General features: G+C 41.1%; 1 protein-coding gene across 1 annotated transcript in view; it reads right to left on the bottom strand.

The window, feature by feature from the left end:
* Positions 1–227: 227 nt before the first annotated feature.
* The window catches only part of Mipol1 (mirror-image polydactyly 1), a 280,451-nt gene continuing 267,744 nt past the window's right edge, over positions 228–12,934 (bottom strand). The window contains exon 11 of the mRNA XM_021201967.2: positions 228–957. Coding sequence (XP_021057626.1) covers positions 891–957 — 67 coding nt within the window. The 3' untranslated portion in view covers positions 228–890. The remainder of the gene's footprint in view (positions 958–12,934) is intronic.

Raw genomic sequence — 12,934 nt, 5'->3', positions numbered from 1 at the left:
CTACCACAGCAAAATGAATAATCTAAGAAAATAACAAGAATGCTAACAAGTTCTATGTATTCTTGTCTTTTAGGATAGAGACATGCTAACTGGCACATGCTAATTTTCAAGCCAAAAGTATCCCGGACTATGAGCAGAAACTTGGCTCTTTCTACAGCTTAAATGATGCTTAGATAATTACCTGGACTCAACACTAAAAAATACCAACAATATTTATGCATAAGTGTACTTTAATAGCCCTTTTTATTGAAAACAGTGTATATTATTTATAGTGAAACAAAAATCATGCCTTGGTGATTGCCATTTTAATGTCCTATTAAAGCAAATTATACATTTAATTCATGGCATCTATACTATATTCTTCAATAGTAAGAACAAAAGCTGCATACATACATTGAAGGTAGGCTACATTCTCTCATGTCTGAGCTTCTCCCATCAGTTAAGAAATATACTCTATACTGAAAACGCATTTATTTGAAGTTTTGACCTAACACAGTGGATTAAGGCTTGGACAATATTTACTTTGCTGCACTTTGATTCAGAAAGGGCCATATGCGGGGCTCCGATCCCAACTGACTTCACACGTTTTTTTTTATAGCACACCGGCTAAAAGATTTACATTAAAGGCACAAATATAAAATAGCTACAAAATAAGCTGCAATGTTCTAGTTGGTAAAAGCCTGTAGTTAATATATTTGGATAAATAACTGAAGTCAGCAGCAAAGTGGTTAAACATTTGTGATTTGATTTTATCTCAGCTTGGAATGTGGTTGGAGTGTCCCACTTCTAACAACTGTTTGCTAAGTTAAGGCTTTTAGTGTTTACACAGTGTTGAATGAGACAGCCTGGCCACCAGATGTGACTGCTTCCCCAGACTGGGTGGCTTTCAGTCAGATCACGGTCCTCACGGTCCCTGTTCCAACCTTCTTCCTCAGGACATCCACCAGCCTTTCTAACCTATGCAGGGGCAGGGGAAAGGGAAAAAGAAAAGGAAAAGAAAAAGTACAGTTATTATTGGGAATATTCCGAGTGCAAAGAACAGTATGTGCTTGTGACCAAGCCATACTGGTAGTCATGGTAAGAGACAAAGTGTTACCGTGAAAGACACACGGAGTGTTAAGAATTCGGGGTTAAAAGAACAGTGCAGCATAAATTTTAACTCAGATCCCTGATTATGTTGGATGTTACACAAAATATACAGATTACTCATTTGAATACATTTATCTACTTGCATGAAAGTTGTGAATGAATTATCTACTATGTAAAGACAAGATGGCATATCAAACAAAGAGCAGCTTCAAGCAGATTTGTGTAAGAAAAATATCTTTTAATATAATCATATAGGCAGTCTTATATGTGTTCTTGCATGTACCAAATCCCTTTCTTTTTCACAGTCAGCTGCTTAAAATAAAGACCAAAAATTTAACATTCTCATAGCATAAAGCACACATGACTTGACATTGATACAACTACACTTCCAGTGCTGTTCTTTTTAAAAGTTCCTCTTCAGAGTCGTGCAGGCTAGGAGTTACCTATAGACATGCTTTTTGGACATAGAAAAGTGATTTTTTTTTTCCAGTTGATTAAACTGACAGCCACCTAAGGTCTAGAGTGCACTGGGCAGTGCTCTTTGGGTACTGTATGGAGTAAAAGCACGTTCACGTTCACCCGCTGGCTCTGCTTAACAACAGAGGGTAGAGTCAGAACAGTCGTTCCATCCTTTACTTTCCTTTTGTTACTAGGAGCACAAAAACTCAACCAAACCTCTCTCTCTTGATGTCATATATAGAAAAATCTTTATACATGAAAACCAACAGTCTTGTGCTCCCTCCACAAAGATTAGCAAGCAACAGGCTTTTCTGCTCCAGTTTGCTGCATTTATATGGTCCTTCACAAATAAACGCAGCACAGAGCAATATTCTAAAGACGATCTGAGAGTGCAGCGGGGGAGGAACAAGTCAACTGCATATAGTTTTAGAAACTAGAGCACATTTATGGGATGACTGCACATAGCAAGACTGTGGTCAGTGAGGAGGACCACAAAGAAAGCACTCAGAACCAGAACCTCGGGGCCTTCCTTTAAGAACTGGGGCAAATGCAACCCTATAGGTGGAACAACAATATGAACTAATCAGTATCCCCAGAGCTCGTGTCTCTAGCTGCATATATAGCAGAAGATGGCCTAGTCAGCCATCGTTGGGAAGAGAGGCCCCTTGGTCTTGCAAACTTTATATGCCCCATAGAGGGGAACGCCAGGGCCAAGAAATGGGAGTGAGTGGGCAGGAGAGCAGGGTCGGGGGAAGGTATAGGGGACATTCGGGATAGCATTTTAAATGTAAATGAAGAAAATATCTAATAAAATAAGTTTAAAAAAAAGAACTGGGGCAATGATCTCAAAGTGATTTTTTTTTCTTCTAATTTTAAGACAGATTTTCACTGCATAGACTTGACTGGCCTATAACTTGCTTTGTAGATCAGGGTGGCCTCAAACTCATGGAACTATGCCTACCTCTGCTCACAAGTGCTGGGATTGAAGGCATGCACACAATACCTGGCGTATTGTGCTTTTCAACTGTATAAACGTGTGTGGGTAATATAGTGTCACTAAAAACAGTCTTGGGCTACAAATACCTAAATTAGGAAATTTATGGAAAAGCTTACTCCACTCACAGATTAGCCTTTTTAGTTGGGCATTGCTTAGTGATGACCTACCCAATAACTTTCAGGATTATGACTGATGGGGCTACATAAATCTTTTAAGGTGAAGTTACAGTAATTTGAATTGTGGAAGAGGGTATACAAATTCTAGTATGAAACAAAAAATACTAAAACTTAATTGTTAAAATCCAGGTATAACTTACATTAACTTCTCGTTTGGCCATGTTAGGATCAATTCCAGAGTCTTGTGTATGGTAGACCCCTGCTATACCACTGAACTACAACCTGAGGACCTGAGCTAACGCGTAACGAATGACTTCCATAAGAAACCTTAGCAAACCACTAATATTTCAATCCATTATTAACATAAAATATTATTTTTAGTTAATGAAATATGTCCCTGCACCTTATCATTCATAATATTAATTATTAAAAACATTTTTATAAAAATAAAAGTAAGTTCTACTGTGCACTGTTATTACTATTACTATAAAGCCAGACTCAGTAGAGTACCAAATTGCTCACACAAATCTATGCTGCCCTCCGTCTTGGCTTCCTCTTTATAGACAAACTCTCTTTACTCTTCTTTCCTCCTTACACATTCAGACATTTTGCTAAGGTAAGAGATTAGGAGGAAATACTTGAGTATCATGTTTTGAAATGTCTACCGTATTTCAGCAATTAGCATATCAACCGCCTTCTCAGCCTATCCAGGTTGAATGATTTGTGAAAATTTGATCTCAGAAATGAGAAAAATGTCAATTGCAGTTTTGTAAGAAAGCGACACCCTCTGAAACCCACTGGGGCACCTGTTTGCTCCTGTAAGAAACAGAATTCACTGCCAACCTGAGGCCATGCCAATAGGAAGGTAGGCATATATGCTGAGCATCTTCCAGGACTTGCCTGTAGGCTAGGTTTTACCATCCCATTGTTAAAAAAAGCCATGCAGCTCATTAAAATAAGACCCAAGTGTTTTGTATTGATCACTGATATACCCATGAGAGTTTAATAGGCTAGGAGCGGGCTATATCTAGTGAGGACTATGAATTTTCAGGTTGGAATATGAGGTAACTGACATGAAGGACAGACAAGTAAACTCTCCTATGGGCTGTGAGGCACATGGTGACAAGTCCAGGCCTTCGTTCCTTGTTTTTTGCTTAGAGATATTTCCATTAATGTTTGGGTTACCAGAACCCTATGAATTAGAGATCACATGGTAATGGATCATCTGTCTTTGTAGGGTCATTACACTCCTCCCCTAATTTTAAGTCAAATTGGAAAAGAATTTGCTGGCACATTTAACTTGTTTTAGTATTAATGCTTTGCAAAAATAAATAAATAAATTCATGTTAACTCACCTAGAAAATAATAAATGGTTAAAATCTATTATTTGTTTTAATGGAATTTCTATACAACTTAAAGACTAAATTTACAACTATTTTGGTAGAAATCCTATTTTTCTTTTCTTTTTTCTCCATTGGTCTACTTATTCACTTTACAGCCTGATTGCAGCCCCCCTCCCACCTCTCCTCCCAGTCCCACCCTTACACCCGCCACCCCCATGGGTATCCACCCACCCTGGTACATCAGGTCACAGCAGGAGTAAGCACATCCTCTGCCACTGAGGCCGGACAAGGCAGCCCAGCTATGGGAAGGGGATCCAGAGGCCCACAACAGAGTCGGAGACAGCTCCCGCTCCAATCGTGAGGGAATCCACATGAAGAATAAGCTGGATCTCTGTTACAGATGTGAGGTGGACCGAGGTCTAGCCCATTTGGACTCTCCGGCTGGTGGCTCAGTCTCAGTGAGGCCCCATGGGCCCAGGTTGGTTAACTGTAGGTTTTCTTGTGGTGTCCTTGATTGCTCTGGCTCCCTCATCCCTTCCCGGCCCAGCCCCCACGCTTCCACAAGACTCTCTGAGCTCTGCCTATTGTTTGGCTGTTAGTCTCTGCTTCTGTTTCCATCAGATGCTAAATGAAACCTCTCAGAAGATTTGTGCTGGGCTCCTGTATTAATTTAATCTTTTATTTGTAGTTATATAATTACATGTTTCACTATGAACGAATCCCGTGATATGTTCTGTATGTAAGAACTAGTAAATGAGTAGTGTCTATGTGCCAAGAAGTCTTGAGAGGTCATCGATTCACATGTTTAATAGTCATTATAACTCTATTATAATCAGGTGACTGAGACAAAGGCTACTGGGGGGAATTTGATCAGTGCCACACAGCTAGTGGGTTTTGGAGTTGAGATATAATGGTGGCCTAACTACCACATTCCCTAATCTTTCTAACATATTGTATTGCTTGAAAAAAGTACCAAGAACTTTCTGCTTTCTGTCTGAATTGCTATGAGGAAGAATTACTCTTAGCAACTGGATAATGTATTGCAGCGGGACAGAGAAGAATGACAGAACTAATTCCTCAAAATTAACCGACTTGCAGCTAAGTGAAAAAAGTTTGCATAGGAGCCACTTTTCCCCTTCAGTAGTAGGGGCTGAGTCCAGGGCCTTGAGAAAGCAAGGCAAACGACCTAAAAGTGTAACAGATCCTCAGGTCGCTTTACTTTGTATTTGGAGACAGTCTGATGAGCTGCTCAGGTTGGCTTTGAACTCATTCTGTAAGACCAGGTATGGTAAGAATTCTCATATTCTCATATTAATGAATATGGAAATTATGTCCTAAAGTAGAACCTGAGCCACACCTGGTGGCACCAGTCTATAATCTCAAAACCCATGGGGATGTGACAAGAAAATCTCACGATGTGGCTTCTGACATTCCTGGGAGACACAACTTCACAGCAAACTCCCTGATTCTCTGGCTCTTACTGAATTTCTTTTCCTGCTATGACTAGTTTTCTTGTGTTAGACTTTTAAATGTTGATCTATGCTTTCACTTTTGCTTTACATGTGTGTGTATACATATGTGTGCACATGTATGCATATATGGAGGTTAGGGATTGACATTAAATGTCTTCCTCCCTTTCTTTCCACCTTGTTTTTTGAGACTGTGTCTCAAAACCTGGAGCTCATTGATGCATCTAAGATATAAAGACTGGCCAGAGATTACCTTAGCTTAGAGGTAATCCTGATGAATACCAGAGAGTTCTACAATCTAAATACCACTGATCTTTAAAATTAAAAATGGCTAATATTGTAAATTTTGTTATATTTTACTACCATAAAAATATCAGGGCTTGGGGGCTGGAGAGATGGCTCAGTGGTTAAGAGCACCAACTGCTCTTCCGAAGGTCCTGAGTTCAAATCCCAGCAACCACATGGTGGCTCACAACTATCCGTAATGAGATTTGACACCCCCTTCTGGTGCATCTGAAGACAGCTACAGTGTACTTAGATAAATAATGAATAAATCTTAAAAAAAAAAAAAATATCAGGGCTGGAGAGATGGCTCAGTGGTTAGGAACACGTGCAGTTGCAGCGGACCTAGGTTCAGTTCTCAGCGTTCCCATCAAGTGGCTCACAACCACAAGTACCTCCAGTCCCAGGGGATTCGATGCCCTCCTTCTTCTGGCCTCTGTGGGCATGTGCATGCAGGCGGTGTGCACATACAGACAAGCCAGCACAAACACATAAGCAATAAATGCAAAATAAATGTGAACAATCATATCTCGAAGGCATGAATTAGAGCTGCAGCGATGCAGACGGGAAGACGGGGAGGATTGGAAAGACATGGAGAATATAGGCTCAGAAGTACATAGTGACTTTTGCAGTAGAAAAGGGTAAAGTAGGAGAGGCGAGAAGGACAACTCCCATGGTATTGGCTAACTCTCTGGTACTGGTGGCTAGGGAAACAGTAATATTCTGAGGCAAGGAGAGGGAAGCAGCAGGTTTCCGTGAGGAGCTCATCCTGTGAGGATTAGTTTTGTTTGACACTTACGAACCTTAGGGTTTGGTGAGATGTGTATGTGGCGATGCTAAGTAAGTGCTTGGATACCAGAATGTATGATACTGGCTGATATCTGTTTAGACAACAAATATTTCATGAGCAATTAGGAGCAAAGTGAGAAAGATCACATCATCAACAGATTATTAGCAAGTGTTATAATGAAACATTAAGCATAGCCATTAAATAGTATCTATTTTGGTTTGGAGGCAGAGGAAAGATTTGCAAAGGTTCCCATGGGATGCTTTGAAGTCGTCTTTAAAAAGGGAATAAAATCACTTCAAAAAACATGGGAGTGGGAAGTGGGTAAGGATGGTTTGTTAGTTAGGGTTACTAACGCAATGATGAAACACCGTGGCCAAAAGCAACTTCCACATCACTGTTCATCATCAAGGGAAGTCAGGACAGGGACCTGGAGGCAGGAGCTGATGCAGAGGCCATGGAGGGGTGCTGCGTATTGACTTACTTTCCAAGGCTTGCTCAGCCGGCTTTCTTATAGAACCTAGGACCAAGCAGTCCAGAAGCAGCACCATTCACAATGGTCTGGGCCCTCCCCATCAATCACCAACTAAGAAAATGCCTTAGCAGCCTACAGATTGGGAAAGGATCTTCCCCAACCCTACATCTGACAGAGGAGTAATATCCAAAATTTACAAAGAACTCAAGAAGTTAGACACCAACAACCCAAATAACCTGATTAAAAAATGGGGTACAGAGCTAAACAGAATCCTCAACACAGGAATCTCAAATGGCCAAGAAGCACTTAAAGACATGTTCAGAGTCTTAGGTCATCGGGAAAATGCAAAGCAAAACAACTCTGAAGTTCCATCTTACACCCATCAGAATGGCTAAGATGAAAAACTCAAGAGAGCACATGCTGGCAGAGCAAGGGGAACACTTTCTTATTGCTGGTGGGAGTGGAAACTTGTACAACCACTTTGGAAATCAATTTGGTAGTTTCTCAGAAAACTGGAAATAGTTCTACCGCAAGACCCATCTATACTACTCCTGGGCATATACCCAAAGGATGCTCTAACATCCCACAAAAACACTTGCTCAGCTATGTTCATAGCAGCTTTATTCCTAATAGCAAGAAACTGGAAACAACCTAGATGTCACTCAACTGAAGAATGGATAAAGAAAAATGTGGTACATCTAGACAATGGAGTATTATTTAGCTATTAAAAACACAGGCATCATGAATTTTGCAGGCAAACGGATGGAACTTGAGAATATCGTCCTGATTGAGGTAACCCCATCCCCAAAGGACATTCATGGAATGTACTAACTTATAAGTGGATATCAGCCATAAAATACAGGTACCATGCTACACTCCACAGACCCAAAGAAGTTAAACAAGAAAGAAGGCCCAAGTGAGGAAGCCCAAATCTCACTTAGAAGGTAGAATACAACAGTCATAAGAAGCAGATGGAGGGAGGTACCTGGGAGGGAGGGGATGGGGAGGAGATGGGGGATTCAAGATCAGGTGTGGGAAAGGACAGGGGAGATGAAAATAAATGGGAATCTGCAACTGATGGGAGTAAGGAGGTGGGAGGCATCTTCAGGACATGGCCTGGGACAAGGGAGGTGCCCAAGAATCAATGTGGGTGACCTCAGCTGTGACTCACTACATTAAGGATATGGAACCTGAAGAGGCTTCCTCCTGTATCTGTGTAGGAACCCCAGTGGAGCAAGAGAGACACCAACCTACCAACAGAACTTTCAACCCCAAATTTATCCTGTCTACAAGAAATGCAGCACAGGGGATGGAGCAGAGACTGAGGGAATGGCTAACCAATAACCAGCTCAACTTGAAACCCATCCTGTGTGCAAGCACCACTCCCTAACACTATTAATGATCATTATGTTAATGACTATGTTAACGACCGCAGGGATTAGTCTAGCATGGCTGTCCTCTGAGAGGCTCCACACAGCAGCTGACTCAGATGCAGACACCTACAGTCAAACAGTGGATGGAGCTTGAGGACTCTTATACAATAGGAAAAACTTCAGGCCGGAAGGTGATAGAAACTCCATAGGAAGACCAACAGAGTCAACTAACCTGGACCCCTGAAGCTCTCATTCTGATCCACCAACCAAAGAATATATACAAGCTGGACCTAGGCCTCCTGGTACATATGTAGCAGATGTAGCTTGGTCTTCATGTGGGCCCTGAACAACTGGAATGGGGGCTGTCCCAAAAGCTGTTGCCTGTATGTGGGATGTGTTCTTCTAGCAGGGCTGCCTTGTTTGGCTTCAGTGTGAGAGGAAGCACCTAGCCTCCCAGGGACTTGAAGTGCCAGGGTGGCGGGATACCCAGGGAGGCCCCACCCACTCAGAGGAGAAGGGGAGGAGGATGGTAGAAGGATTGTGGGAGGGCATGACCAGGAGGAGGGCAGTGAGTGGGATGTAAAGTCAATCAATAAAAAAAAAAAAATTAAATTAAAAAAAAAAGTCTTACAGTTGGATCTTATGGAGATGTTTCCTCATTTTCTCAATTGATATTCCCTCTTTTCAGATAATTCTAGCTGGTGTCAAGTTGAAATATACTAGCTAGCACGGATGGGCATTCCAGGCAGAGGAAATAATTAATATATTATCTATATAAATAATACAGGAAGAGCTAGGAAGAACTTCATGTGTGTTAAGTACAGCCAGAGCTATGGTGTCTTGGGATGATGAACTACAACACAGAAGAAGGATAGCAAGAGGGTAACCAGGTAAGTCACATGTAGGTTCTATTCTAGTTGTCACCAAAGCCGCAGGAATGAGTAAAAAATTCTAGAGCAGTGGTTCTCAACCTGTGGGCCATGAGCCGTTAGTGTCACACATCAAATCTCCTGCATATCAGATATTTACATTATGATTCATAATAGTGGGAAAATTACAGGCATGAAGTAGGAATGAAAACAATTATATGCTTGGGGAGGTCATCACAACATGAGCAGTGACATTAAAGGTCACAGCATTAGAAAGTTGAGAACGCCTGGGTTAGAAGAAGAAATAAGAAAAGGAGAAGAGAAGGTGGGAAGAGTATAAACCAAAACGAAGCCAGCATAGCATGAAATTTTGAGAAGAATTTGAGAAAGCAGTCCAAGGGGTAAGAGACGACAAAAAAGCGCCAGTGCTTCAAGAAGGGGGGATTAACAGGGCGCAGCAGTTGCTTGGGGGCATACGCCTTTCATCTCAGCACCTGGAGGTAGGTGAGTCTTGAAGAATTCAAGGCCACCTTAGTCTGCATAGCAAGTTCCACGCCAGCCAAGGCCACAGAGTGGTCCTGTCTCAAACCAACAAAACAAACAAACAACACCCCCCCCCCAAGAACACACACGCACACAGTACAAACAGGATTGACATCAAATGCCTATTTATTTGACAGAGGAAATGTCAACCGTTTGGGTATAGTTTTTAATGGTCACCCAACTATGAGGAAGCAGAAACGGAATATAAAAACTGAAAAGGCAAGACAGACTGCAATATAAAAGCTCACCTTGGTGGAGGATGTTCTAAATGGAAGACATGAATATATCTAAGGATCACAGAAAAGGCGGCCATGAAAAGATGTAAAACTGTAAGGGGGAAAGGTGATACTTTTAGAAGCAAGGTCTCAGAGTACTGTCAGAGCGGGATTTGCACGATAATCTCTGGAAAAATGACTAGACAAGTTTCCCTGGGGACTAACAGGAAAGAGTTGAGACGGATACAGCTGTGGACAATTTTGTAGGTGTGGGGAAAGACAACTGTCAGAAATCATGGCAGCTGGAATCAGTTTTCCCCATGGAGTAGGAGACATAGGTCTCTGAAAACAGCAGAGGGGAAAGTTTGGAAAAGAACAACGGGAGTTCAATAGAATACGTGGGGAAGATGATCATGGACATGTAACAGGATCTCTAGGTGGGACTGATGACCATCTCTATGGGGTTACAGACTACAGTTTTGTAGAAGACATTGGCCATTATATTAGCCTACCTTTTATTTCCCTATCAGCTCTGTATATTGGGAATGGAAGTGGGCAGAGGAAATGATGGGAGTAATTCAGATTATGACTTGTATATCAAGTGGGCTTAGAAAGACATGAGTATAAGGAGACCGAGGTGTTTGGAGGAAAGCGACTCAACCCGGAATCCATATTTGTTTAAAGAAATCAAGTCTATAAAGTCTTGTTAGTCCAGGGGGAAACGGAGCTGGTCTCTTAATTTGTGTAGAGGCTAACAAACAAACCAGAATAGGACAGAAGAAAATGAAAGGAAGAAAAAAAAGAAGAAGAAGAAGAAGAAGAAGAAGAAGAAGAAGAAGAAGAAGAAGAAGAAGAAGAAGGAGAAGGAGAAGGAGAAGGAGAAGGAGAAGGAGAAGAAGAAGAAGAAGAAGCAGAAGCAGAAGCAGAAGCAGAAGCAGAAGCAGAAGCAGAAGAAGAAGAAGAAGAAGAAGAAGAAGAAGAAGAAGGAGAAGGAGAAGGAGAAGGAGAAGGAGAAGGAGAAGAAGAAGAAGAAGAAGCAGAAGAAGAAGAAGAAGAAGAAGAAGAAGAAGAAGAAGAAGAAGAAGAAGAAGAAGAAGAGCCACAGATAAAGCACAAGAAAGGTAGAGACGTGCACACTGGAATGTGTCGAAATGCCATAAAAACACAAAACCAAAAAACACTACATAGGCAAAAGATCTGTACTATAAAAATGTCCTGACAGCGTATGCCACTGAGTTCACTCTGTGTTGGCCATCTTCCGCTGGGCATGCAGCCTGCACTTAAGACTACATTGGAGAGAATGGATTTTTCATTTGTAAGTGCTTATCAAGTGGAAACGGCTCCTGGTTAAGGATGCAGGCGATGCCAGCTTCCTCCCCACAACATAAGGAAAGCAGCGTACACACATTTAACAGCTCTACACTAGACATAGAATTTTTTTGTTGTTGTTGTTTTTTTGTTTTTTCGAGACAGGGTTTCTCTGNATAGCCCTGGCTGTCCTGGAACTCACTCTGTAGACCAGGCTGGCCTCTAACTCAGAAATCCGCCTGCCTCTGCCTCCCGAGTGCTGGGATTAAAGGTGTGCGCCACCACGCCTGGCTACATGTAACATTCTTTAATACCACTAATATACAAAGTAGGCATGGTACCAAAGCTACGTCCAACTTCATATTTAAAACTGCAGTAACTGGTTTTTGAGACAGGATCTCATGATGCAGGCCTGGTTGGCCTGGGATTGGCTATATAGACCAGGTTGGCTTCAAACTAATAGAGATCCACCTGCTTCTTTCTCCTGAGTGCTAGGATTAACATAAGCACCACCACAACTAGCTAACATGTATTATTTTTATTTAAACTTTAAAAAATAGGCCTTACTAATAAATCATAATATAAATTATTATATATTTAGATGCAGAATAAACATATGCTAGACACATAACAGTAGAACCTGGGGAATAACTGAAGGTCTACCTGCATTTATCTAGTATCTCTAGAGTAACTGAATTTCAAGCTTTAGATCCTAGAACAGAAACTTCTTGTGATTTACCCAGGAATGATATTTGTATCTGAGGTGTCTAAGTTGCTTACTAGAATCCAGCTAGTCTATGGCAGCGGTAGTGTAGAGGATAATACCATTAGGAAAGTACTTAATGGAAGATAGTTGAATTATTTTGATTAAGTTTCTAAGAACAACAGAAAGTGACTAAGGCCGGGTGGTGGTGGCACACGCCTTTAATCCCAGCACTTGGGATGCAGAGGCAGGCAGATTTCTAGAGTTCAAGGCCAGCCTGGTCTACAGAGTGAGTTCCAGGACACCCAGGGCTACACAGAGAAACCCTGTCTTGGGGAAAAAAAAAAAAGAATGTTACATGTCATTTTCTTTTTCTTTCTTTCTTTCTTTCTTTCTTTCTTTCTTTCTTTCTTTCTTTCTTTCTTTCTTTCTTTCTTTTTCTTTCTTTCTTTCTTTCTTTTTTTTTTTTCTCAAGACAGGGTTTCTCTGTATGACTAAGACAATGGAATTACTTAAGATTAAGGACATTTATTGTTTTTTTTTCCCTCTGTCTATCAGAGGATATCCGACCCATACTTAAGATTCCCATGAAAACCCAGCATTAGGAACAAGCCTATGAAGCCCCTCCGGGGGAGGGGCAATGTGTGTATATTCTGTTCACTGCATATTTACTTAGTACTGGACACAATAGGTTTTCAAAACTCATTAGGGTATTTTTATGAGTAGTTATTACATATATACACATGCTGGGACTAAGGTAATTTTCCCTACTTTCTTTTCTTTTCTTTCTTTTTTTTTTAAAAAAAAGATTTATTTATTTATTTATTATATGTAAGTACACTGTAACTGTCTTCAGACACTCCAGAAGAGGGAGTCAGATCTCCTTACAGATGGTTGTGAGCCACC

This window comes from Mus pahari, chromosome 7, assembly GCF_900095145.1.
Source record: "Mus pahari chromosome 7, PAHARI_EIJ_v1.1, whole genome shotgun sequence".
In the NCBI taxonomy this organism is placed as follows: Eukaryota; Metazoa; Chordata; class Mammalia; order Rodentia; family Muridae; genus Mus; species Mus pahari.
This window is presented reverse-complemented; position numbering and strand designations above follow the sequence as displayed.